The sequence below is a fragment of the Canis aureus genome, chromosome 3, assembly GCF_053574225.1.
Source record: "Canis aureus isolate CA01 chromosome 3, VMU_Caureus_v.1.0, whole genome shotgun sequence".
Taxonomy (NCBI): domain Eukaryota; kingdom Metazoa; phylum Chordata; class Mammalia; order Carnivora; family Canidae; genus Canis; species Canis aureus.
This window is the reverse complement of record NC_135613.1, coordinates 36,173,319-36,199,183: the sequence shown is the minus strand read 5'-3', so window position 1 is coordinate 36,199,183 and position 25,865 is coordinate 36,173,319. Positions and strand designations below refer to the sequence as shown.

The 25,865-nt window shown below is 36.0% G+C and overlaps 1 protein-coding gene across 4 annotated transcripts in view; it reads right to left on the bottom strand.

The window, feature by feature from the left end:
• The window catches only part of PRKAA2 (protein kinase AMP-activated catalytic subunit alpha 2), a 69,361-nt gene that overhangs the window by 15,506 nt on the left and 27,990 nt on the right, over positions 1–25,865 (bottom strand). For all 4 annotated transcript variants that reach the window (XR_013376321.1, XM_077891919.1, XM_077891921.1 and 1 more), the window contains 5 exons: positions 25,007–25,148; positions 10,571–10,664; positions 9,313–9,457; positions 7,195–7,282; positions 5,591–5,815 (listed from right to left, as the gene is read on the bottom strand). Coding sequence is in view for 3 of the 4 variants with exons in the window: in XM_077891919.1 (XP_077748045.1) it covers positions 5,591–5,815; positions 7,195–7,282; positions 9,313–9,457; positions 10,571–10,664; positions 25,007–25,148 (694 nt within the window). In the remaining variant the exon portion in view is untranslated. The remainder of the gene's footprint in view (positions 1–5,590; positions 5,816–7,194; positions 7,283–9,312; positions 9,458–10,570; positions 10,665–25,006; positions 25,149–25,865) is intronic.

Genomic DNA, 25,865 nt, shown 5'->3' with positions numbered 1-25,865 from the left:
CATTTAGGCAAAGGATCATAATTCTTTACCATAAGAAAATTGCCAATTAAAAAGTTACATTCTGAGCTTTTGTTTTCAGGAGTCAGTTTCTGAATTAAGATATCAAGATGAGTAGTAACTAGAATGTTTTTAAGGGTTCCCCTTAGACAAAATCAGTTCACTTTCCATTGTTGGGTTACTACACAGCCATCAGAAATTAAGTCTTTCTATCACTAATACCTGATACCCAAGTTTGGGACTTACAACTAAATGACTTAAACGAATTATGACGACATATGGAGGACTAAATTACTTAAATGAGTTATGGAGACACATGAAAATGAAAATCCAGCAGTCCAACTTCTTTGCAACACAGCAAAAGCAGTTGTAAGAGGGAAATATACAGCAATACAGCCCTACCTCTAGAAGAAAAAGTTCAAACAATCTAACCTTATACCTAAAGGAACTAGAAAAAGAAGAACGAAGTCCAAGGTGAGTTAAAGGAAATAGAGATCAGAACAAAAATAAATGACATAAAGATTAAAAAAAAAATAGAAAAAAATCAGTAAGAGGCACCTAGCTGGCTCAGTCAGAAGAGCATGCAAATCTGGGATCCCTGGGTGGCGCAGCAGTTTGGCGCCTGCCTTTGGCTCAGGGCGCGATCCTGGAGACCCGGGATCGAATCCCACATCGGGCTCCCGGTGCATGGAGCCTGCTTCTCCCTCTGCCTGTGTCTCTGCCTCTCTCTCTCTCTCTGTGACTATCATAAATAAATAAAAAAATTTTAAAAAAATAAAAAAATAAAATAAAATAAAAAAGAATGGAAAAAAAAAAAGAAGAGCATGCAAATCAGTCTTATTAAGTTCAAGCCTCACGCAGGGTGTAGAAATTACTTAAATAAATTTTTAAAAAATGTTTAAAGTGAAAAAAAATCAATAAAATCAAGAGCTGGTTCTCTGAAAAGATAAACAAAATTGATAAATCCTTAGCCTTAGAATGATCAGGAAAAAAAAAGTACTCAAAATCAGAAACAAAAGAAGAGAGGTATCAAATAACACCACACAGAAATACAAAGGATTACAAGAAAATATTACAAAAAATTATATGCCAACAAATTAGACAACTTAAAAGAAATGTATCAATTCCTAGAAACATATAATCTTTTAAAACTAAATCAGATAGAAATAGAAAATCTAAACAGACCCAGTTAACAAAGTTGAATCAGTAACCAAAAAATGAAAGTCCAGGATGAGATGGATTCACAGTTGAATTCTACCAAACACTTTAAAAAGAGTTAATACCTATTCTCTTCAAACTATTCCAAAAAATAGAAGAGGAAGGAAAGCTTCCAAGTACATTCTATGAAGCTTGTATTATTCTGATACCAAAACCAGACAGACACCACAAAAACAGAAAACTACTAGCCAATATCTCTTGATGAACAAAGATGGAATATTCCTCACAAAATATTAGCAAACCACATTTGACAACACATTAAAAGGATTGTTCACACAATCAAGTGGAATCTATTCTGGGAGATGCAAAGATGGTTCAATATTTGCAAATTAATCAACATAATACACCACAACAAAGAATAAAAATCATATGATCATCTCATAGATGCAGAAAAAGCATTAGACAAAATTCAACATCTGTTCATGATAAAAATTCTCAACACAGTAGGTTCAGAGGGAACATATCTCAACATAATAAAAACCATATATGAAAAACCTGCAGCTACATCATAATGGTGAAAAACTGAGAGCTTTCCTCCTAAGATCAGGAACAAGACAAGGATGTCCATTCTCACCACTTTTATTCAACATGGTCCTTCCTGTAAGTCCTAAATACAGCAATCAGACAAGAAATAAAAGGCATCCAGAAGGGTAAAGAAAAAGTTAAACTGTCACTATTTGCAGATGACATGACATTACACATAAAAAATCCTAAAGACTCCAACAAAAAACTACTAGAATAAACAAATTCAGTGAAACTGCAGGATACCTAGAAATCAGTAGCATTTCTATAAACTAATAATGAAGTACTAAAAAGAGAAATTAAGAAAACAATTTCATATGCAACTGCATCAGAAATAATAAGATACCTAAGCATAAATTTAACCAAGGAGGTGAAAGACCATGCTTATATTGTTAAAATGCCCATATTACACAAAGCAAACTACAGATTCCATGCAATCCCTATCAAAATGACAAAAGCTTTTTTCAGAGAACTAGAACAAACAATCCTAAAATTTGCATGGAACTATAAAAGATCCCAAATAGCCAAAGCAATCTTGAGAAAGAAAAATAAAACGGAATATCATAATCCAGATTTCAAGATATATTACAAATCTATAGTAATTAAAACAGTATGGTATTGGGGCACCAGGGTGGCTCAGTCCGTTAAGCATCTGCCTTCTACTCAGGTCATGATCCTGAAGTCCTGAGATTAAGCCCCACATCAAGCGCCCTGCTCAAAAGGGAGTCTGCTTCTCCGCTCTGATCTTCCCCCTGCTCACACTCACGCTCTCTTGCTCTCTCTCTAGTAAAGAAAATCTTTAAAAAAAAAAAAAAAAAAAAGCATGGTATTGGCACAAAAACTGACACATAAATGGAACAGAACTGAGAGCCCAAAAATAAACCTACGTTTATACGGTCAATTAATCTATGACAAAGGAAACAAGACTATACATTGGGGAAAAGGCAGTCTCTTCAATAAATGGTGCTGGAAAAACTGGACAGCTATATGTAAAAGAATGAAACTTGACCACTTTCTGACATCATACACAAAAATAAACTCAAAATAAATTAAAGGCCTAAATGTGAAATCTAAAACCATAAAATTCCCAGAAAAAACACAGGCAGTACTATCTCTGACACCAGCCATAACAACATTTTTCTAAGTATCTCTCCTAAGGCAAGGGAAACAAAAGCAAAAATAAACTATTGGGACTACATCAAATCAAAAGCTTTTGCACAGAGAAGGAAACCATTAACAAAACAAAAAAGGCAACCTACTGAATGGGAGAAGATACTTGCAATTTATATATTCAAATAAGGGGTTAGTATCCAAAACATATAAAGAAGTTATACAGTTCAACACCAAAAAACAAAACAAAATAAAAAAAAAAATCAATTAAGAAACAGGCAGAGGACCTGAAGAGGCATTTTTCCAAAGACGACATACAGAAAGCCAACAGACACATGAAAAGATGCTCAAGCTCTGTAATCAGGGAAATGCAAATCAAAACCACAATGAGATATCACCTTACACCAGTAAGCATGGCTAAAATAAAAAAGACAAGAAATAATAAGTGTTGACAAGGATGCAGATTAAAAGGAAGCCCTGCACACTGCTGGTGCGAATGTAAATTGGTACAGCCACTGTGAAAAAGAGTACGGAACTTTCTCAAAAAATTTGAAATGGAAATACAATATGATCCAATAATATCACTACTGAGTATTTACCTAGAGAAAACAAAAACATTAATTCAAAAAAATATAAGGACTCCTGTGTTTATTGCAGCATTATTTACAACAGCCAAGATATGGAAGCAAACTAAATGTCTATTAACCAACAAATAGATAAGGAACATGTGGGATACATATACAAGGGAGTATTGCACAGCCTTAAGATGAGATTGTGCCATTTGCAACAAAATGGACGAAGAGGGCACTATGCTAAGTGAAATAAGTCTGAGAAAATAAATACCATATGATTTCATTCATAGGTGGAATCTAAAAAAGAAATAAACAAAAAGCAGCATTAGACCTATAAGTAGAGAACCAATGACTGCAGGGAGGGGGGTTTGAGGGGGATAGGCAAAATGGGTGAAGGGGAGAGGGAGATACAAGCTCCAGTTATGGAACAAATAAGTCACAGGAAGCATATCTAATTTTCTTTCTAAGGAAAAGCCATTTAAGTGACTGGGGCTCCCAACTGGCTCAGTCAGTAGAGCACATGACTCTTGATCTGGGGATTGTGAGTTCAAGCCCCAGGCTAGGTGTAGAACTTAACTTATAAGTAAAACAAAACAACACAAAACAAACAACAACAACAAAAAAAAACCCAACTGTGAACACAAAAGGTAACAACAACGACAAAAAAAACAACTGCAGGGCAGCCCCAGTGGCGCAGCAGTTTAGCACCGCTTTCAGCCCGGGGCGTGATCCTGGAGACCCGGGATCGAGTCCCGCGTTGGGCTCCCTGCATGGAGACCACTTCTCCCTCTGCCTGTGTCTCTGCCTCTCTGTGTGTGTGTCTCTATGAATAAATAAAAATTTTTTTAAATCTTTAAAAAAAAAAAAACTGCAAAAACAAAAGGTAACAACAACAAAAAAAACCTGGGAACACAAAAGGTTTTTTCCTACTAAGTTCATTTCCATAACTGAACTTGGTACTAATTTACAATCACACATTTATTTTATGTATGAGGCCTGGAGAGCTTAAGAAAGGCTAGGAGAAGAAAACAGTATACAAATGTGGAAAGAATTAGTCCCTTCTCGTAGAAGAGATATGCAGCAATCACATAAAAAACCACATCCATCATTTAAACATTCCAAGAGTCACAGGTCTCTAAATAGCCATTCTGGCTTATGAAGATAAGATGACAGATTCTGGAAAGGTGGCAAAAGAATGTGTTTGTAAATGAATAACTGATGAAATGTTAGTTAAGAACAAAAAAACCCTAAGAAACATAACATGCATGGTAAGTAAAGAGTAGAAGGCAATGCATTATCGTGGCTTGTGTGTGCTATATAAAGGTCATATTCACAATAACACCAGCCACTGCAAGTTCCAAAGTTTCTCACATAACAAGAATCCTTCACAGTGCTAGCAGTTATTTTTGGATTCAAAATCTTAACAAAACTTTTAATGCTTTATTTCATCAACCATATATAAAATACTTAATACTCACCCCATATTCCATTTGAAATTTATTCAAATCATTTCTTAGCATAGACTACATTCATGGGCCATTTAGCACTGCATGTACTAAGATGTGTGAGACATTCTCTCTACTCTTATGGAGTTAATGTAGGATGGAGAAAGATGCACTGAGTAATAATAGCTAAATACAAAATAATGAAAAAATAAAACTATGAACAAAACGTGGAAATCATGAGAGTGTAAGGGACTAACATTGCGTAAGGGAATCAGAAGCGATTTCACAAAGGAGATGATATGTAAGCAGAATTTTAAAGGATGAATGGAAATCTATCAGGTCAAAAAAAGTAGAAAAGGCATCAGAGGCAATAATTTAAATTAGAACATGAAGGCATAAAATATATGTTTGAGGAATGAGGAAAAGCTCAGTGTAGCTAAAGCACTGAGAGACCAGAGGTGTGGGGAGTGGAAGAGTGAGACCTCAACAGGAGGAAATGGAGCCTCATTCCGAAGGGCCTTAGAGGACTTGCTACCTAAACTAAAAAGTTTGGGAGACAATCTGAAATATTTAAAAGATGAGTGACATGATCAGGTTTGTGTAAAAAGGAAAGCAAAATTCCTACACAGTAAGTATTACAGAGTTTAACATAAAGCAGGCATTCAGTTAGTGGTACTATTATTAATACTGTAAAATGTACATAACAGTAACAAGAAGAATCATCACCTTATATCTTTGATAGTTGCTCGTTTCAGGGGGTCAACTTGCAGCATATGCATCAAGAGAGTGGCAACAGAACGATTGAGATATTCTGGGATATAAAAAACACCCCCTCGGATCTTCTTAAATAACGTAGGTACATGCTCATCATCAAATGGGAGGGTGCCACAAAGAAGGGCATACAAAATAACACCGCAGCTCCAGATATCAACTTCAGGACCTGCATACAATCTAAGAAACAAGATGACAACACAAACCTGAAATCCAAGTGCCACTTCTTCTCATTCACATATAACCTGTTTCTATATACACATGGTAGAGAATCGGTGTATACTGATTTGCAAGCCTTTAATAAAGTCCATGGCCACACCCCAACACTCAAGACTTGTTCTCCACAGAGAATTTGTTTCAGCAATTGCTACTCAAGTTTTCCTAGACAAAAGTATTTTATTTGTCACAAATTCACTGAACTTACTAATTGACTAAAAAAATATAAAACTTAACAATGGTTGATTTTTTTTATGGAAACATCAAAGCAAATGACCATAAACTTGAAAAAACAATACTATAACGTTTAGACTTAATCCTTTTACCACAAAACTACAAGAAAGAAAATGCATAAATATAATTTTTATGCCTTACATGCCTATTTCAAAGAGTATTTCAAACATTACAGTGCCTAACTAGTACTAGAGCAATCTCTTTGAAAGTATTTGTCTTGTATCACATTATCCTGAGTATGACTTTCATTTTAATCACTTGTTAGGTTAGCTCATGGGACTAAGATTAGCTTTGTTCCACATGACCCTATGCCTTGAATATTATTCTTTTTTTCTCTCACCTTTCTGCAGTTTTAAAATGTCCCTGATACCCCACTGACAAACTCAAACTTCGGTCTCAGATAACAAAGTGAATCTCTACAATTCCAATTAAAAGAATATAATCCATTTCAAAAAAATTGCTGTCTATCATTTACATCATTTGCTTGTACTTGTCCAAAACTCCTATACGTGCTCATTGCAATAATGCCTTTTCTTCATTTTCTCTCAGAAAATTGTTAATTTTCTAAATCAGACACTGGTCACTGAAAAGCTCCTGTTTACCACTGCCATCTTTATAAACATTTTTTATACCGGTGAGTAAGTTCCAGCCTCTACTTATACAATGAATTACATGAAAAGACAATACTATCTCTGAAAAACCTCATTGTTCTAAAGACAAATCAAAGTAATACTCTATATAGTACTTTATAAAAAAATATGTAAATTATTATTTAAGGACTGTGTCTGGTAAGTAAATGATGACTCTAGCTTGAATTTAACAAATGCTTTCTTATTTGTACTTTTCCAAAATGAAAAAAAATCAAGATTGGTTTCAGTACATTTTTTTTTATGGAAGAACTCCTTAAATATACATAACAAAATCTAAACCAAATGTTTAAAAAATTGTTTAATATAACTATTCTCTCTTCAACAATGGAAAAATTAAAGGGACAATTTGTTCCTATTGTGTTAACAATCTCATTCTCTGAACAGAATATATTTTAATTAAATGTAATTAGACTGAATAAAAGATTATAAACAGCTTACTCTGCATGAATCTATTATTACCTGCCCGAGATGACTTCGGGTGCTGCATAATTCGGAGATCCACAACTAGTTCTCAGAAATTCACCATCTGACATCATATTAGACAAACCTGAAAATGAGAGCAATATTTACTTTGTGCTAGATGTTTTAAAAAGTAGATATAGATAAATGCATGGAAAAAAAAAGTCAATTCCTCAAAGTTCTAAATATATTATTTTATAATTATTTTTAAAAAGCAGTAGAAAGCACCTGAGACTAGAAAAAGACCATTTCAGAGTGCTTACATCCTGACCTGACAAAAAAAGATATAGCATATCATGTATGATTGGAATTAAATCCCTTTTCTAAATAAAAATGTTAATTCACTTGGGGCCCATGGGTGTCGGTTGAGCATCCAACTCTTGGTTTCGGTGTAGGTCATGATCTTGGGGTTGTGGGATTGAGTCTGATGTTGGGCTCCACGTGGAGTCTGCTTGGGATTCTCTCTCTCTCCTTCTCCTTCTGCCCTTCCCCTCCCTTATGCTCTAAAATAATCTTTTTTTAAAATGTTGATTCACTTGATATATATGAGGTTATTCTAAATTATATGAAGTTTTCCAAACATAAAAGCATCAAAATATTATTTACCCATTCCTACAGCTGAAAGAATGAAATAGAGACCATTACTTTTTATCCTATGCTTTCAAACCCTTTTTTAAAAAAAAATCCCTCGGATGCCTGGGTGGCTCAGGGGTTGAGCACCTGCCTTTGGCCCATGATCCTGGAGTCCCAGGATCAAGTCCCACATCAGGCTCCCTGCATGGAGCCTGCTTCTCTCTTTCCCTATGTCTCTGCCCCCGCCCCCCTCTCCTGCCTATGCCTCTCTCTCTCTCTCTTATGAGTAAATGAATAAAATCTTTTTTAAAAATCTCTAAGTAGAAATCAGAAAGGCTCCAGTTTATAATGATTTCCAAAAGTGGGGTGCCAGGGTGGCTCAGTGGTTAAGCATCTGCCTTTGGCTCAGGTGGATCCTGGAGACCCGGGATCGAGTCCCACATCGGGCTCCCCACATGGAGCCTGCTTCTCCCCCCTGCCTGTGTCTCTGCCTCTATCTGTGTCTCTCATGAATAAATAAAATCTTAAAAAAAAAAAAAAAAAAGATTTCCAAAAGTTTTTAATTTGGAAAGCTTTAATTCAACATAGAAAAAATAATCTGCAGAACCAAAATTCTAGTTAAACTACCATACTAGGGAGTTTTGCGATTTAGAGAAGGAAGAGAAATATAGTTTTTAAAGTCAAGGTATAGACAGAAACTTTAAATAAGCAATGCTGAACTCTGGCACCTTTCCATGGCTCTTTCTTTTTTTTTTTTTTTTTAAGATTTTATTTATTTATTCATAGAGACACAGCTAGAGAGAAAGGCAGAGACACAGGCAGAGGGAGAAGCAGGCACCATGCAGGGAGCCCAACGTGGGACTCGATCCCAGGTCTCCAGGATCACGCCCTGGGCCGCAGGCGGTGCTAAACCGCTGCGCCACTGGGGCTGCCCTATGGCTCCTTCTATAATCTCTCACTTCCTAATCCTTCCGCCAAACATCCTACTGTGGTACTCTTTCCAGATATATTTACTCTAGAAAGTGTTAGGTGCATTAAATTTACATTTTGTTTTTGGTTTTACTCCTGACAAAAACTCCTATTCTTTTTAGCAAACGATTAGATTTTACCCTAAAATCCACCAACACTCACCCTTGACCAAGTCAAAAAGACTGTAAGTCTTCAAAACTGCATGCAAATTTTCACGTACCTCTCTTTAATGCATTCATCAAGGAAAGTGCCCATATTTTCATTAGATTTTTAAAGGAGTTTGTAATCTCCACAAAAAAAAAAAAAAGTTAAGTTTTCCTTCAGGAGGAAATGCAGAGTAAATGGATTTACCTAGAATCTGGCCCGCTAAACTTCTCTAGAAGAATGTGCATTTTAAACAATGTGCTTAAATGAATAGAACAAGAACAAGCTAACATGGAGACTGTGCCACTAATCCCTTTTCATGGTACAGGATTTATAAAGTTGAAACTGCAAGTTCATGGTTCTTTAACAGTTGCTACTGACCCACTTGAAAAGGCAACTCGTACATTTCTGAACAATCATGGAGTTACATACCAAAATCAGCTATCTTGGCATTCATGTGAGCATCCAACAGCACATTCTCTGGTTTCAGGTCTCGATGAACCACCATATGCCTATGACAGTAATCCACAGCTGACAGAATCTGCTGAAAGAGTCGCCTTGCTTCCACCTCTTCAACCTAGCACATATAATAGAAGCTACACTAAGAATATTTGGGACATAGAGCAAGAGTTTTAGTTTCACAACAGCCCAAATGTAACTGAGCAAGCTAATTAGAATTAGGTTAGAATCCTCAACAAATCAGATAAACCAAAAACTTGCATTAGAGCTCAACGTGTCAATCAACAAGGCTCTTCTTTGCTGCTAATCAATTAGATTTAATTTTCAATTAATATTACTCACTGTGCACAATGTTTTAGGCAATCAACAAGTAAAACATAATGATAAGAACTCATGTGAAAGTGCTACAAAATGGAAATCATTGAAGCTTCAACATAATGTTATGGAACAGATTTTTCACTCTGAAAATCATGTTGGCAATTAAGTGGGACATGTTCCCTAAAATCAGTATTTTGAAAGGTGTATTTTTTTTTTTTTTAAGATGTTATTTACTTGAAGGCAGCCCAGGTGGCTCAGCAGTTTAGCGCCACCTTTGGCCCAGGGTGTGATCCTGGAGACCAGGGATCGAGTCCTGCATCGGGCTCCCTGCATGGGGCCTGCTTCTCCCTTTGCCTGTGTCTCTGCCTTTCTCTCTTGTGTGTCTCTCATGAAAAAATAAATAAAATCTTAAAAAAAAAAAAAAGATTTTATTTACTTGAGAGACAGAGCAAGAGAGCAGGAGCAAAGGGAGTAGCAGAGGGAGAAGGAGAAACAGTCTCCCAACTGAGCAAGGAACCTGATGCAGGGCTCCATGCTGGGACCCCAGGATTATTACCTGAGCTAAAAGCAGATGCTTAACTGAATGAGCCATGGAGGTACCCCAAAATGTGTATTTCTTTTTAAGATTTTATTTTTAAGCAATATCTACAACACCTAAAGTAGGGCTCAAACTTATAACCCCAAGATCAAGGGTCACATGCTTCACCAACTGAACCTAACAGATACCCCTCAAAAGGTATATTTTTTAAGAAAGAAACTATGTCTAATATTCTGTATCTTTAGTTGGGTTTCATTACAGAAACAACTCTGACTTAGAAGAAACTTTGTGGTTTGCTATTTCCTACTATCCTTTTGTTTTGCTTTGTTTTTAGCTTAGGGTCTTACTGTGTGTACTAGACAGTAAGTTACTCACCCGTCCATGTTTACAGATGTAGTCAAATAATTCACCACCAGACACATATTCCATAACCATAAAAAAATCTGTTGGAGTGCTGATCACCTGGTATCTTTTTTGTAAATGAAAAAGATTTAAAAAGTTAGTTTTAAAAAAAATCAAGCTAGTATATTATTGCTACAATTTTATATTCCAACATTTTACAGTATTTTAAGATGGCAACAAATTATGTTATCAAAACAATCATAGAGCTATAAAGATAGCTTTACAAAATTCTCTGCTTTCTGAGGCTTATGGACTTTTCAGATTCTCCCTTTCATGTCGACAAATTCTTTGAAATTCTTCATTCTTCAAGAACTAAGGATTCATTTCTCCATTTAAACAATTTTTTTACACTCTATGGAAATCAGGTATCATATTTAAATACAAGTTAAAAATATCGTTAATGTTAAATGATACCACAAGAGATATAATCAGCAAAATGCAGAAAGTGGACAAATGACCTTTTCTTCACAAATATAATGTGAGAAAAGGAAAGATGAACCTATAGATTAATAGTAAATCAAGAGACATACTGATCTATTATAATGTAGAGATTTGTTCTGAAATTTTTAAAAGATTTATTTATTATACAGAGAGAGAGGGAGAGTGCATGTGCTCTGGAAGGAGAGGCAGAGGGAGAGGGAACAAGAAAATCTCAAGCAGATTCCATGCTAAGCAAGAGCCCAACAGGGGGCTTGCTCTCATGACCTAGAGATCACGATCTGAGGGAAAACCGAGTTGGACGCTTAACCAACTGAGCCATCCAGGTGCCCCAAGACTTATTTTGATTCTGACTCCAACAAACCAACTATAAAAACCATTTATGGGGCAGCCCGGGTGGCTCAGTGGTTTAGCGCCACCTTCAGCCCAGGGCCTGATCCTGGAGACCAGGGATTGAGTCCCACGTTGGGCTCCCTGCATGGAGCCTGCTTCTCTCTCTGCCTGTGTCTCTGCCTCTCTTTCTCTTTCTCTCTCTCTCATGAATAAATAAAATCTTTTAAAAATTATTAAAGTCTAAATACTGACTGGATAGTTGACAATATTATTAATTACTTTAAATTTTTTAGGGGTGATAATGAAATGTGCTTGTGTTCTAAAATTTAAAAAGAGTCTATATACTATTTAGGGGGGCATCTGCGTGGCTCAGTCAGTTAAGTGTCTGCCTTCAGCTCAGGTCATGATCTCAGAGACCTGGGATCAGATCCCCATCATGCTCCCAGCTCAGTGAAGAGCCTGCTTCTCCCTCTCCTCCTCACTATTTCTGTTGCTGTTTCTCTCAAATAAATAAACAAACAAACAAATAAATGAATAAAATCTTTAAAAAAATAAATTGTTAAAAAAAAACATAAAATTTGGGACAGGAGAAGTGGGAAGAAACAGATAAACAATACACTGGCAACTGCTGAAGCCAAACAACAGATTCATGAGGCCTCATCACTTGACTTTCATATACATTAAAAACATTCCATAACGGGGCCCCTGGGTTGCAGTTAGGTGACGTGACCAATACCTGGTTTCAGCCCAGGTCATAATTTCAGGGTCCTGAGATGGAGCCCCACATCAGGTTCCATGCTCAGTGTGGAGTCTGCTTAAGACTCTACTCTCTCTCCTTCTGCATCCCCCCCCCTTGTGCTCTCTCTCATTCTCTCTCTCAAATAAATAAATCTTAAAAAAAGAAAATTCCATCGTAAAAAATTAAGCAGATGGATAGATGAATGTGTGTTTATTTTTTTAATCTACCTCTAGGCACTCAAAGCTGAGGCCATTGAAAAATAAGAATCTTAGTTCTATTTGAAAAAGAAATAGAAAAAAGAAAAAATTTTTCTTAAAAGACAGCTTCACCCCACATACCCAATTTTACCAAAGTTCTGAAAACAAGTTAAATACAATTATTAATGTTTTAATTGGAGGTTATATTTAACACACATAAATGAACAAGTGACTTCTCAAAATAGTTTGTTTATAAAGGATTATCTATAATCTGGTTGATTGTAAGCAATATCTAACTTACACTGAGTCACTATTTAAGGACATGAAGTATAGCTGCGCAGTTTTTACATGGCTTACAGGCACGCAGTTAAGGCACAAGCAGGAGCTGAAAAGCGGCACAGATGCCACCTGTTAGAAAGCATCAGAAGCAGGAGGCCCTTCTGGTTAATCAGTCTACCCAGAAGAGGTACCTTTTATTAATGTGCAAAAAAGCAAGTATGTGCTACATGGTGGTTCTGGTTATTATTAAAGAGAAAAGAAAAAATGGCCAGGTTGTTGGTGATATAACTACATACTATACATTTTTAAAAAAGATACATCATGCATTTTTTACTTTTTTTGAAAAAAGTAAAATATTAAAGCTATAGTGTGAAAATGATTATAGAGTTCCAGGAGATAGATTTCTAATAGCAATCTTTTTAGTCTTTGGGGTGAAAAATGACAAGGTAACCCACGTTATATAAAATAAACTAATATAACTGAGAAATAAGGTTGAAATTACTTCAGATGAACTATAAGAAGGGAATTTCACCTGAGAACTCCAGAAGAAATGATTCTATAAAAGCAATCTTACCAGGCACTAAACTCTAATAGAAAAAATGAATAGTACAAAGCTGGAGCACCTATTGCCTCAACGTAGGCTAATCTGATTTGTTAACAGAATTCTCCATCACTTTTCTGCTTTGTTACATCTTTGGGGCATAGGAGAAAAAGTGATGAAATTCTAATAAATTTAGCTGCTGATTCTTCCAAGTATATCACAGGTCTTAAGTGGATATTGTTAAATTGAACTATTTCATGAAACCTCTAACTCCACAGTGGCCACTGTCCACATCAAAGGCCAATCTAGAGCAATGAAAACCACAACCACTGAGCACTTACAGTGTGCTATTTACTCTTTGTTGAAAACCTAATGTACTGCACTTGGTAAGATCAACAGCTCCTGTTTCTACTGGTGGAGCCTACAGTCTATTAAGAAAGACACACATTAGACAAGTATTCTTTTCAAAGCATGAGTCTGTTTCTTCAGTAGTCTCCTAATTGAAAATCTTCAGGGGGTTCCCACTGCTCTTAGGTCCTGAGTGAATCAGGCCCCCACCTGTGTCTATTGTCTCCTCTTTGATTCTCACCATTGCAGTGCACTATTTCTTTCTTTCATTCATTCATTCGTTGTGCTGCACTTCCATCTGCCACAGCATCTTTGTATAAGCAGTTTCTGCTAATCTGAATCTCATACCTGACCTGTACTCGGCCCTTTAGCTCCTAGTCATCCTTTCTAGCTCCCCATAAAGGTCACTCCCTAAGTCCAGGTCAGTCCTTTTTGCTTGTCCCTTAGCTTCAGAGCATGTGCCTCAGTTTGTGATTATACAATGATTGAGTGTACACCTAACAAAGTATCTGTAACAAAGTAGGCATCTGAATATATAAATTACCACTCTTAAATAATGTGAACGGGGATCCCTGGGTGGTTCAGCAGTTTAGCGCCTGCCTTCAGTCCAGGGCATGATCCTGGAGTCCCAGGATCGAGTCCCATGTCAGGCTCCCTGCATGGAGCCTGCTTCTCCCTCTGCCTGTGTCTCTGCCTCTCTCTCTCTGTCTCTCATGAATAAATAAATAAAATCTTTAAAAAAAATAATAATGTGAACAGCTTGGAGCCAAAACTATAATAATTTGAAACAGAAATTATGGCAGTATTACAACAAAAATTCAAAGACTAAAATTTCAATTAAACAGAATGAGGCTAAGAAAAAGTAAACACGATTTTTAAAAGAAAAAAACTCTAAAGAGCGAGCTTCATATTGGGACTTAGGGAAAAAAGCCAATTCCAGGATTATGTTCTTAAGTCTAGCCAAGAAAGCCAAATTTTTGTGCCTTCCAAAATAATAATCACATTGAAGCACTATAAGAAATTCAATCATGGAATTCATACATTTCTTAATACAACAGAAAAGTAAATTAACGTGCTTTAGGAAAACTTTTCAGAAAAAAGTATTCCTAATTAAGCAAAAAAAAAAATGTTAATATCCACAAAAACTTCAAGCATTCTCCAGCTAAGTTAAATGCATCTTTAGGCAATATTCATTTAAATAGCATATAGAACTCAGGAAAAAATCTTTCCAAAGTTAGACAAAAATTAATATTCATGAGTATAATTTTTTGATGCTTATATCTATAGAGATTTTTAATCCTATCTATATAGCTACATATACAGAATAATATTTTTATTTAGAAATCCATTAACAAAGAAATGTAGTCATTATCCTTGGTTCATGGCACCTGTCATTACTGGTCTTTGAGTGGCTTATTTTTATTTAATTACTATTTTTAACACTATAATAAGCACCTACAAACCCATCACCCAAACAAAAAGCCTAGGACTTCAACAATACCTTCCCATCTAACTCCAGAGTCATCTTCCACTTCCCACCATTTCCCCTCAGCCAAATTAGCCATCATTCTGAATCCTACTCCTGCATCTCCTGCTTTCTCTTTTATACATATATATGTGTGCATCCCACTGTCTTCAAGGCTAAAAATTAATATTCTTATGCATATTTTAATTTAATTGCTCTTAGCTTTAGAAAAAGATATCAGCAATTAAAAAAAAAAAAGGGGGGGTGGGAGCACCTGGGTGGCTCAGTGGTTGAGCCTCTGCCTTTGGCTCAGGGCATGATCCCGGGTCCTGGAATTGAGTTCTGCATCAGGCTCCCAGTAGGGAGCCTACTTCTCCCTCTGCCTGTGTCTCTGCCTCTCTCTCTCTGAGTCTCTCATGAATAAATAAATAAAAATCTTTTTTAAAAAGGGCGGTATCAGGTGGGGTGCCTGGGTGGCTCAGTTAGTTAAGCATCTGACTGGATTTCAGCTCAGGTTATGATCTCAGGGTCCTGGGATAGAGTCCATGTTGGGCCCACTCCTTCCATTAAGGAATCTGCTTAAGGATTCTTTCTCTCCCTCTCCTCTGTGCCTCCTCCTACTTGCACACCCTCTCTCTTTCTCTAAAATAAATAAACCTTTAAAAAAATAAAAAATAAAAATAAAGAGTATCAGGCTACTTGTAGTATTTTGGGACCTGTTTTATTGAGATTGATCCACATTGTTGTGTTTGCTAGTTATTTGATGTGACCATTGTATAACATTTCATTGTATTTATTGATCTACTCTCCTGTTAATGGAGAGGCTATTTATTCATTGAGTTGATCACTAGAGGTTGTCTTCTCAATTTTGCTATTATAAATAACGCTGCTGTAAACATTCTTGCACATGGCAAGATTTTCTCTTTGATATACACCTGTGAGTGGAACTGCTGAGTCATACAGTTCACGTGAATGTCTGATTATAAGAGATAATGCCAACTATTTTCCAAAATGATTTTGGCAATGCTAAATCTTTAGAAAGTTTGTGGATTCATAAATTCTTCAACTCCTGCAAACACCAAACACGTTTCTCATGAAATGCTCACTCTTATCTTTTTGCCTATTTTTGTTAGGTTGATCATGCCATATTTATGCATGGATATACAGAATAAATTAGTATCTTCTCTAACATTCTAGAATATAACATTATTAATATGCCTTGGTTATCAGCTTGATAAAAGTGTATGTTTACAATCAATTCACACTGAATTTGGCTTTCATTTCTTCGTAAATACATCTGTATGTATCTCTAAAACATAACAGCTTAAAAAATGGATGTGCATATACTCATGCAATACTATCATCATGCCAAAATTTGACAAATCATGAATGTCATCAAATATCCAATCAGGTTTCCTGATCAATTTATAATGCTTTTCTGGTTTTAATATTTTGGTTAAATTAGGGTTCAATTATAATCCATACATTGCAATTGATTAATATATCTCTTATCTTTCTTTTAATTTATAGGCTGCTCTTCTATCTCTGTTTTTTTTTTTTTTTTCTTGCTTTGTTTTGTTGAAGAAGTTGGTTGGCTTGTCCTGCAGAAGATTCCATGGTCTCATTTGGCTGATCCGGCTTTTATGGCAACATAATGCACAATCTATAGCACCCTGTTAGATCTGGAGATTAGATCAGATTTCATTTTGATTTTTATTTTCCTTTGAAAGACTAGATGGTGCTGCATACCTCCAGGTAAAGGCATATAATCTCTTTTTTGAAAAATTAGTAGCCATTGCTGATCAGATCCTCGATTTATTAATTCATGAGGAAATTTTAAAACTTGGCCAATTTGCATAGTCTAATAATATATTAGGATCTAAAGGAAATCCTCACTCAAAACCTCCTTCCTCAAAAACTCCACAGTCTCTAAAGTGCAGCTCATCAGATTACACACCCAATACACGACTTATACACCAATTACACGACTTTAACCTTTTTTTTGTTTAAGTCGTCGATCTAACTCTGCTCACTCCCTCTCATTCCAACTTAATGTCTTCCCCCCCCACTTTGTACATAATATCCACATGGATGATCTGTTGAATACATGGTGTCTTAATCTCCTTGACTTCCTCCTCTTGCACCACACAGCCACTCACTCCATGGTAATATACTATCAAAGACTAACTCTTCCAATTATGCACTGGATTCCTTCCCCAGACCTACTAAAGGATTTGGTTTCTACAATTAGCTCCTCTTTCTCCCATATCAGTCTCTCCATCTTGACCAAATCATCCCCTTTTGTGTACATTCTAGAATATCTTACATCTTAAAAAACAAACCCTGTTTAGACCCACATTCCCTCTCATTACCACTCCTATTTCTCTCTCCTTGCCTTTAAATAAAATTCCTGAATTGTGTATTGCTACTAACTCTGCCTCATCTTTTTTTTTTTTTTAAGATTTTATTTATTTAGTCATGAGAGACATAGAGAGAGGTAGAGACATAGGCAGAGGGAGAAGCAGGCTCCCTGCAGGGAGCCTGATGTGGGACTCAATCCCAGGACCCTGGGATCACACCCCGAGCCAAAGGCAAATGCTCAAGTACTGAGCCACCCAGGCGTCCTTCTCTTTCATCTCAAATTCTCTAAGTCCCTCAAAACAAGATTTTGCCTTCACCATTACAATAAACTGGTCCTTTCCAAAGACACCAGCAACCTCTCACCTTGCCAAACCTAACGGATCAATTCTCAGTCACATCTTACTCAATATTCAGCAGAATAAGGGACAGTTAATAATCTCTCTTCAAGTATGTTCTTCACTTGGCTTCAAGTGAATATCCTCCTGGTTTTCCTTTAACCTCATAACTATTCATTTTCATTCTCCTTTGCTGGTTCCTCTTCATCTTGGACATCTTAACATCATAGTGCCCTAGAGATCAATCCTTGGATTTCTTGTTTACCTTTACTCACATCCTTGGTGATTTCATTCAGTCTTGGGACTTTAAATATCTTAACTACCATCTATATGCTGATGACTTCCAAATGTCTACCTCACACCTGTCCCCTTAACTTTGGAGTCACATATTTAATAGCCTATTTATCTCTCTACTTAGATGTCTAATAAGCATCTCAACACCATAAAACCAAAAGCAAATTGATACCCACCCTGCAACACTCCACACCTCTAGGTTCCTCCTATAAACTTCTCCATTTCACTTAATAGCAACTCCATTCTTTTATTTGCCCAAGCCAGATAACCTTGGAGTCAATCACTTCCTTCTCTCTTCTCACAACCTACATCTTATCTCTAAGTAAATGTTGTTTACCCTACCTCAAAAGTATATACAGAAGATGCTTACTTCTCAACACCCTCCAGACTATGCTCTATTCTAAGCCACCAACTCTTTTACCCAGAGTACTACAATTGACTCCTAATTGGTTTCCCTGCTTCAAGAGAAGTCAGGTCCTATCATACTTCTGACCAAAACTTTTTTTTTCTTTTTTTTTTTTAAAGATTTTTTTATTTACTTATTCATAAGACACACATAGAGAGAGTGGCAGAGACACAGGCAGAGAGAGGGAGAAGCAGGATCCATGCAGGGAGCCTGACATGGGATTTGATCCTGGGTCTCCAGGGTCATGCCCTGGGCTGAAGGTGGAGCTACCGCTGAGGAGTATTCTCCTCCAATACACTAGTTTTGGGCTGACCAAAACTTTCTAATGACTTCCCATCTTGCTCAGAGTAAAAGCCAAAGTTCTTACAATGGCCTATAATACCCTATATAATCTGGCTCCCCTTTATGTCTCTGTCCTCATTTTACACCAATTCCCTCTATATCACTCTGTTCCCTTGATCTCTGGCCCATATTTCCACTTCAGAGCCTTTATATTTACTGCTCCCCTAAAAAATGGGAATTTGTTATTTTCCTTCTCCAGAAAATCTGTATACCATATTCCCTCACCTTTTCACTAACTTACAATATATTTTACTAACAAAGGTTTTATTGTCTATCTTCTCAGCACTACCCCACTAGACACATAGACACACTCACACACAGAACCTCCATAATAGCAGAGATTTTGTTGTCATCTTTTAGTTTGCTGATGTATACTGAGTGTCTCAATGGTGCCATTTGCTAAATGAAGGGGTGAACAAGCTAGCTTTCTGGCCTTGTTTTCCTCCATTTCCCTACACATACCCTATGTATCAACTGAAGAAGACAGCTATTCCCAACACACCACATTCTTTACACTTTATTTTGCTTCTTGTTGTCCTCATAAAACCATCAGGACCTTGTTCAAATGTCACATCTTATACATGCTATAAGTAATTCGTAAATGCCTACTACAATACTAGGTGCTAGGGAGATAAAGATGATATTTGATATCTGTTTAGATCTAATGGGATTCTCAACTCAACCTGGCCAAAACAAGTATCCTTAATATCCTCCTGTACCTTAAAATGATTCTCCTCCATTCTTCCTATCTCAAAAAATATCATGATTATCACCATCTAGTTGCTCAAGCCAAAAGCCAAAATCCCAATTGCTCAGGCCAAAAAGATTCCTCAGCCACTTTCTTGTCCACAGTATCTCATTAGTTTTACCTACAAAATGTATATTGAATCCACTGATTTCTCTCCATCTAGACCAGTACTATCAAATAGAACTTTCTGCAGTGATAGAAATGTTTTATATAACCTCTGTCCAATATACTAGCCATTAGCGACACCCTGCTATTAAAAACTTGAAATGTGACTTGTGTGACCAGAGAATTAAATATTTTAATTAAATTTGTGCTACATGTGCTAATGGCTACCACACTGGACAGCACAAATCTAGATTATCACTTTGGTTAAAGCCACCATAATCATAATGTCTTAGCTGGACTATAGAGCAACAGCTTCCTAACTGGTCTGCTTCCACTTCTGCCCCCATACCCCATCATGTCACTAGATAGCTAAATCTTAATTATCTTTCAGGTCTTGAGCTCAAACTTTACCTCCTCAGTGAGGCCTTCTCCACAATTTCTTCCTTGCTAGTCACACCCTAAGACAGTACCTTTTATTCTCCTCAAAGCACTTATCACTGCCTAAAGTAATCCTATTAATTTGCTTACTCACTATCTACAACTGCTAGATAGCTCTAGAACATAAACTCCATAAAGGCAGAAAGCCTTGTCTTTCACTATCATATCCCCAGTGCTTAGAACAGTTCCTATTAGATAATAGGTGCATAACTCTTGCTTCTCAACAACCTGGTCTGCTGGGGGATACTAATGAAAACAAATGAGCAAGTGCAAAGTAATGTCAAGGGCTTCAGAAAGGCTGACTGTGGTACAGAGAAGATGATACCTCGGGCAGCCCCAGTGGCACAGCGGTTTAGTGCCGCCTGCAGCCGGGGGTTTGATCCTGGGGACCCTGGATCAAGTCCCATGTTGGGCTCCCTGCATGAAGCCTGCTTCTCCCTCTGCCTCTCTCTCTCTCTGTGTCTCTATGAATAAATAAAATCTTTAAAGAATTAAAAAATTAAAAAAAAAAAAAGAGAAGATGATGCCTAACTCAGATTTAGGGAGTAAAGCAGGTTTTCTAGAGTTAACCAATCGTCTATAAAGGCTGAGATCTAAATGGCAAATTGGAATTGGAAGCCTAGGGGAAGGGAGGTGTGGCTAAAGTTTTCCAAACAGAAACAATAGCTGAAGGACAACAAGCAAAAGATGATAATGACAATAAAAGCAGAGACAGACTAAAGAGATATTTAGGGAAAAGAGCTGTAGAATGCAATAAATTAACAAATTTATTTGTTAGAAATGAAGGAAAAGGAATTAAAGATGATGCCCAAATCTTGGGCTTAGAAAATTGCATGAATGGCATTTTTGCCCCCCCCCCTCAAAAAAAACCAAAAAAACAAAAAAACAAAAAAACAGAACAGAAAGAAAAGTTTAGAAAAGAAAGAAAAGTTCAACTTAGTTTCAGATGATTCTATGACTTCACAATGGAAACATCCAATAAAGAGTTCAATAAATGCATTCAGGATTCAGGAGAAATAACTGGCCCAGAAATATAGTTTTGGAAATATTTAGCACAAAGATGACAAATGACAACCACGTAATAGATGGGGTCACCCAAAGTTGGTTCACTAACATTACACTAGCTCACAATGCTGAAATGCATCAATATTTAACGCCATGAAGATAAAAAAGGCCCATAAAAGAAAGGCTTAAGAGGAAAAAATGAAAAAGGAAAATTAGAAGACTGTGATGTTATAGAAACCCAGAGACTACAACATTTCAAGGTGGTAATGGTGAGCAATGTTAAAGAGCTGTCCAGAGGTTGAAGAAGATAAAAACTTTAAAAAGTAAACAGAGAAAACCAGCTCTACCAAATTAGAAAGTACTGATCTTTTGATTTGTTAAAGTGAAGTTCCCTAAGAACTATAGGGGGGAAGAAAAAACAAAGACGAAAATAAAATCAACAAATTCTAGTACATGGGAAAGTTTGGAGTTTCCTTTGAATCCTGTTTACTCCATTCAATTTTCTCCCAGTGGGATTTTACAATTTGAGTTAACAGAGAAATCATGCAATAAATACCCTACATTCTTGATTTTTGGTTTTCAAGCTTTCTTGCTAGAGAAACTAGAGGCCCATTCTGTAACAAGGGAACTATTCTTGCCAGTTAATCCAAGACTGTATAAAACAAACAAAACCACCAAAAGGATCAGGTCTCTCTCCCTGTTTAAATCACTAACACTCTTAGAGGCTATGTCAATAAGCTTGTTCTATAGCAAAGATACACGAGTGCTTTTTCTTTTTTTTAATTCAGTCCGCAATTAAAGAGGCAATCTGGCTGAATGGATTAAGCTCAAGGCTGGAAGCCAGAAGCTTTAAAAATTAAATTCACCTCTGCTAATTACTTTCCAATCAACCCTGGGAACATTCTACATTTCTCTCACAAAATAGCAAATACTTAAATAATTCTAAGCCAGAATGAGATAATTAGCCAAACCAAAATTTAAAATTATAAATAATTATAAAAACGAAGGCAAGAAAACACTAGTAGATACGACATCAAAAATAAGTTTTTAAATCCTGACAGTTCCAACTGCTTACTAACAAAATCTGATTTGTGTTTGTGGTAACAGAACAGGAACTAGGACTCATACACTAAATGGGCAAAATTTCTCTGGGGTCTTTCAGGATTGGTATTCTAAAAGGGAAGAGGTCAAGGAATGAGGCAAATAAAGAGATCTCTCCCTTCACTCTCATTCTGGCATGTGATACTCTAATCTGGCCTCCCAGCTTTCTCCCTCCTCAAATAGGAAGTGGCTGCTCAGTAAGCAAGAGCAAAGAGATTTAACTTAGAAACCACTCGGTAACAAGAATAAAGTCGTTATTAACATGTAGTTGAAGTCAGATAAGACCTGTTTCAAGTAGGGGGAAAAGCAGTTAAGAATCATAAAAGTGGACCGAAATCAGCTTGTAGGTTGCCATCTCCTACTTTAGGCCAATGCTCATCAAACACCAGGCATTATACCAGTGCAAACACATCCCCATTTTAACATTAAGGAAACAAAGATTAGGAGAGATGAGTCACCAAGCTAGCAGGTGGTATTTTAATTCTTATGATAATCTTTAAAAACCTGCTTATTCTATACCTATTCTGGATCACCTAAAATGTAGGTCCTAAACAATAAGCTTGTAATCAATCACGTGCTGCTGTGTGATTTCAGAGACTTCATTTCTCATTTATGTTGATAAACAAGTGAACTTCACATGAAGATGAAAGGATACTGAAGCTCACTTTAGAATGCACTTCTCACCATAACAGTGTGAGAGCTGAGTCATCACTGCCACCCAACCGCACACCAAGCACCTCCAGAAAGCGCCTTCTTTGAACAGTTAGGCATATATTCATATGTTGGTAAGATACACCAAACAAACCAATTTGTAACAGTTCACTAACAATAAATGTAGCTAGTGCAAGTAAAGACTAAAGGCACATTCCCAAATCCAGCAACAATTGGATAATCCACTCATTTAAAGATTTCAAGAATGCTCCTGGGGAAAAAAAAGGGGGGGAGAGGGAAAAAAAAAAAAGAAAAGAAAAAGAATGCTCCTATATTAGTTTCCTACTGCTGCCATATTTCAAATTTGGTATCTTAAAACAACAAAAATGTATTATCTTGTAGTTTTTTAGAAGTCTGACACATCTCACTGGGCTAAAATCAAGGTTGGTAGCAAGGCTCTATAGGGAAATTATTATATTTTCCAACTTTAAAGACTGCCTACATTTTTTGGTTCATGGCCTTCTTCCTCTATCTTCAAAGTCAGCAACAGCCATTTGAGTCCTTCTCACATTTTATCACTCTGACCTCACTTCACTCTCAAATCTCTTTCTCTGAGTCCTCTGACCACCCCATTCACTTTTAATAACCACTGTGATTACCATCAGCACACCCAGAATATCAAGGAAAATCTCCCTATTCTAAGGTCAGCTGATTAGCAACCAATCCATCTATAACTTTAATTCCCCTTTGCCATGTAATGTAACATATTCAAAGATTCTGGAAATTAGGATATCTTGGGGTGGGGCATTATTCAGCCTTCCACAGCTACTATACTAGCCTTGTCAAAAGGCAAATAATGTACCTCTGCAGGCTATCAAATTGTTCCTCATTAACACTGACATCCAAAGACTGCTCACTAACAAAGTTCAGGGTAAATATAATGTCTGATTATAATGAACTAGTAAAAAAAGCCTCAAAGACATTAATGATGATTTTTTTTTACAGTATATACATATGAACAGGCTTTCTCTTCAACATTACTTGAATCAAAATATAAATATGGTATTGGATGTCCTTCTACTATTAAACTAACCATGATTTGGTTTTTGGAAACCACCATTATTTATCACATTATACCCTAGATACTACTTTGAATTTCATTGACTTCATTCATTGTCTTTTATTCAAATTGTGAATTTATTTTGGTTTCAAAATAGGGTCGAAGCTCTAAGCATAATGGAGTTTATTACATCTAATTCTTTGTTTCTATGTACTTAAGTAACAATATACTAAAAATAATTATCCACAAATTTATTTTCTCCTTAAAAGGAATTTATATAACTTTGTTTTAAGAAAGACTGGAGAAAAGCATTAACAGCATGACATTTGGAGTCAGATATGAACTACTAGCTCTGCAAGTTACTGGCTTTTTGACCTTGGACACACTGCTGATACTCTTTAGACATGCAATTTCCTTATTTATAAACTGAAAACAATACTACCTACCCTATAGGCTTATCAAGAGGAGAAAGTGAAATTATATATGTAAAATGCTCAGCATACCTAGCCATTAGCAAGTATTCAACAAGATTAATATTTATTTTACAAAATTCTATCCAAACTTTAAGATGAAAAAGACAATTTCAGTGTTTAACATATGACATTTTCTCAGTAAATATTAAACTACAACTTTAAGTAATTTAAAAGAATACTGTTACATACTCAGTATCTACATTTTCTATGGGTCTAATCAATTTTAATTTATCTTTCATTATAATTAATCAACTATCAGTCCCTTCATATTTACTTATCTTTTAAGTTTGTAACTTGTCCTATCAAAAAGAAAAATTCACTTGCCTTCGTAAGAGCTTTGCTATCAGTAATCACAGTAATTACTGCAGTTTTGCAAGTATAATGGTGGATAACCTTTTAACAGTTACAGTCTACCTTTCTAAAAAGAAATCACTGTAATGTTAATGCAAAGAGACTTAGAAAAAAATTATAAAATGAATATCAAAGTCCTAAATGCCTTTCAAAGTAAATACTAGAGAAGAGTCAACTTTTAAGCTGCATTCATCACTTGAAAATAGTATCAAATTTGAAAAATGACTTAATTATAAACTAAAAATATGCAAGAAAGGATTGATAGAGGTTAAATACTTGCTGAAAATAAATATAAAAAATTTATACTTTTATAAAAAATTAAAAATAAACAATTAGTAAATTCATAGGAAATATATCACACAGTTGCTTTTTTACATTATCGCGTACAAAAATACTTACAGTTTGATAATATGAGGATGACGAAAGAGTTTTAGATTTTGAATTTCTCGTTTTATTTTTCCAACAACATCTAAACTGCGAATCTTCTGTCTATTTAAGATTTTAACTGCCACTTTATGGCCTGTCAATTGATGTTCTCCAACTAAAGAAAAGAAAAAGAAAAAACTTGCTGTCATAGCAACATAGTCATTTATTCATTCTTCCTTCCACTGTAACTCCAAATTTCTTCACTCACGTGTACCACTTTTATATCACTTATTGCAAAGAAGTTCTTTTTTTTTTTAAGATGTATTTATTTATTTATGATAGAGAGAGAGAGAGAGAGAGGCAGAGACACAGGAGGAGGGAGAAGCAAGCTCCATGCAGGAGCCTAACGTAGGACTCGATCCCAGGTCTCCAGGATCAGGCCCTGGGCTGAAGGGGGCGCTAAACCGCTGCGCCATCGGGGCTACCCAAAGAAATTAAGTTCTTTATACTTCTGTTTCTTCTACTAGAGTATGCACTCCTACAGGAAAGAAAATGCTTCTTAGTCTTCTCTAAATCATCAGTACCCAACAGGAGAAGTTCACTGAGTATTTGTGGAAAGGATTACAGAATTCTGTATTACTGCAAAAAATAAAAAATAAAAATAAAAATAACCAACTTTGGAACATCTTTTGGATAGGACAGAATTCACTATGTTTTGTTAATCTCTTCATTTCTTCATTTCTGGTTAATGTCAGTCATTGTATTTTAGAAGAATGAATGATTGCTGTAATAAATTAAAAACTTGTAACTGATTTCATTACTATTTTCATCAGAAAATACACATGTAGCCCTTATTTTATGGGGTTTTTGCCTTTTCCATAAAGCCTTACTA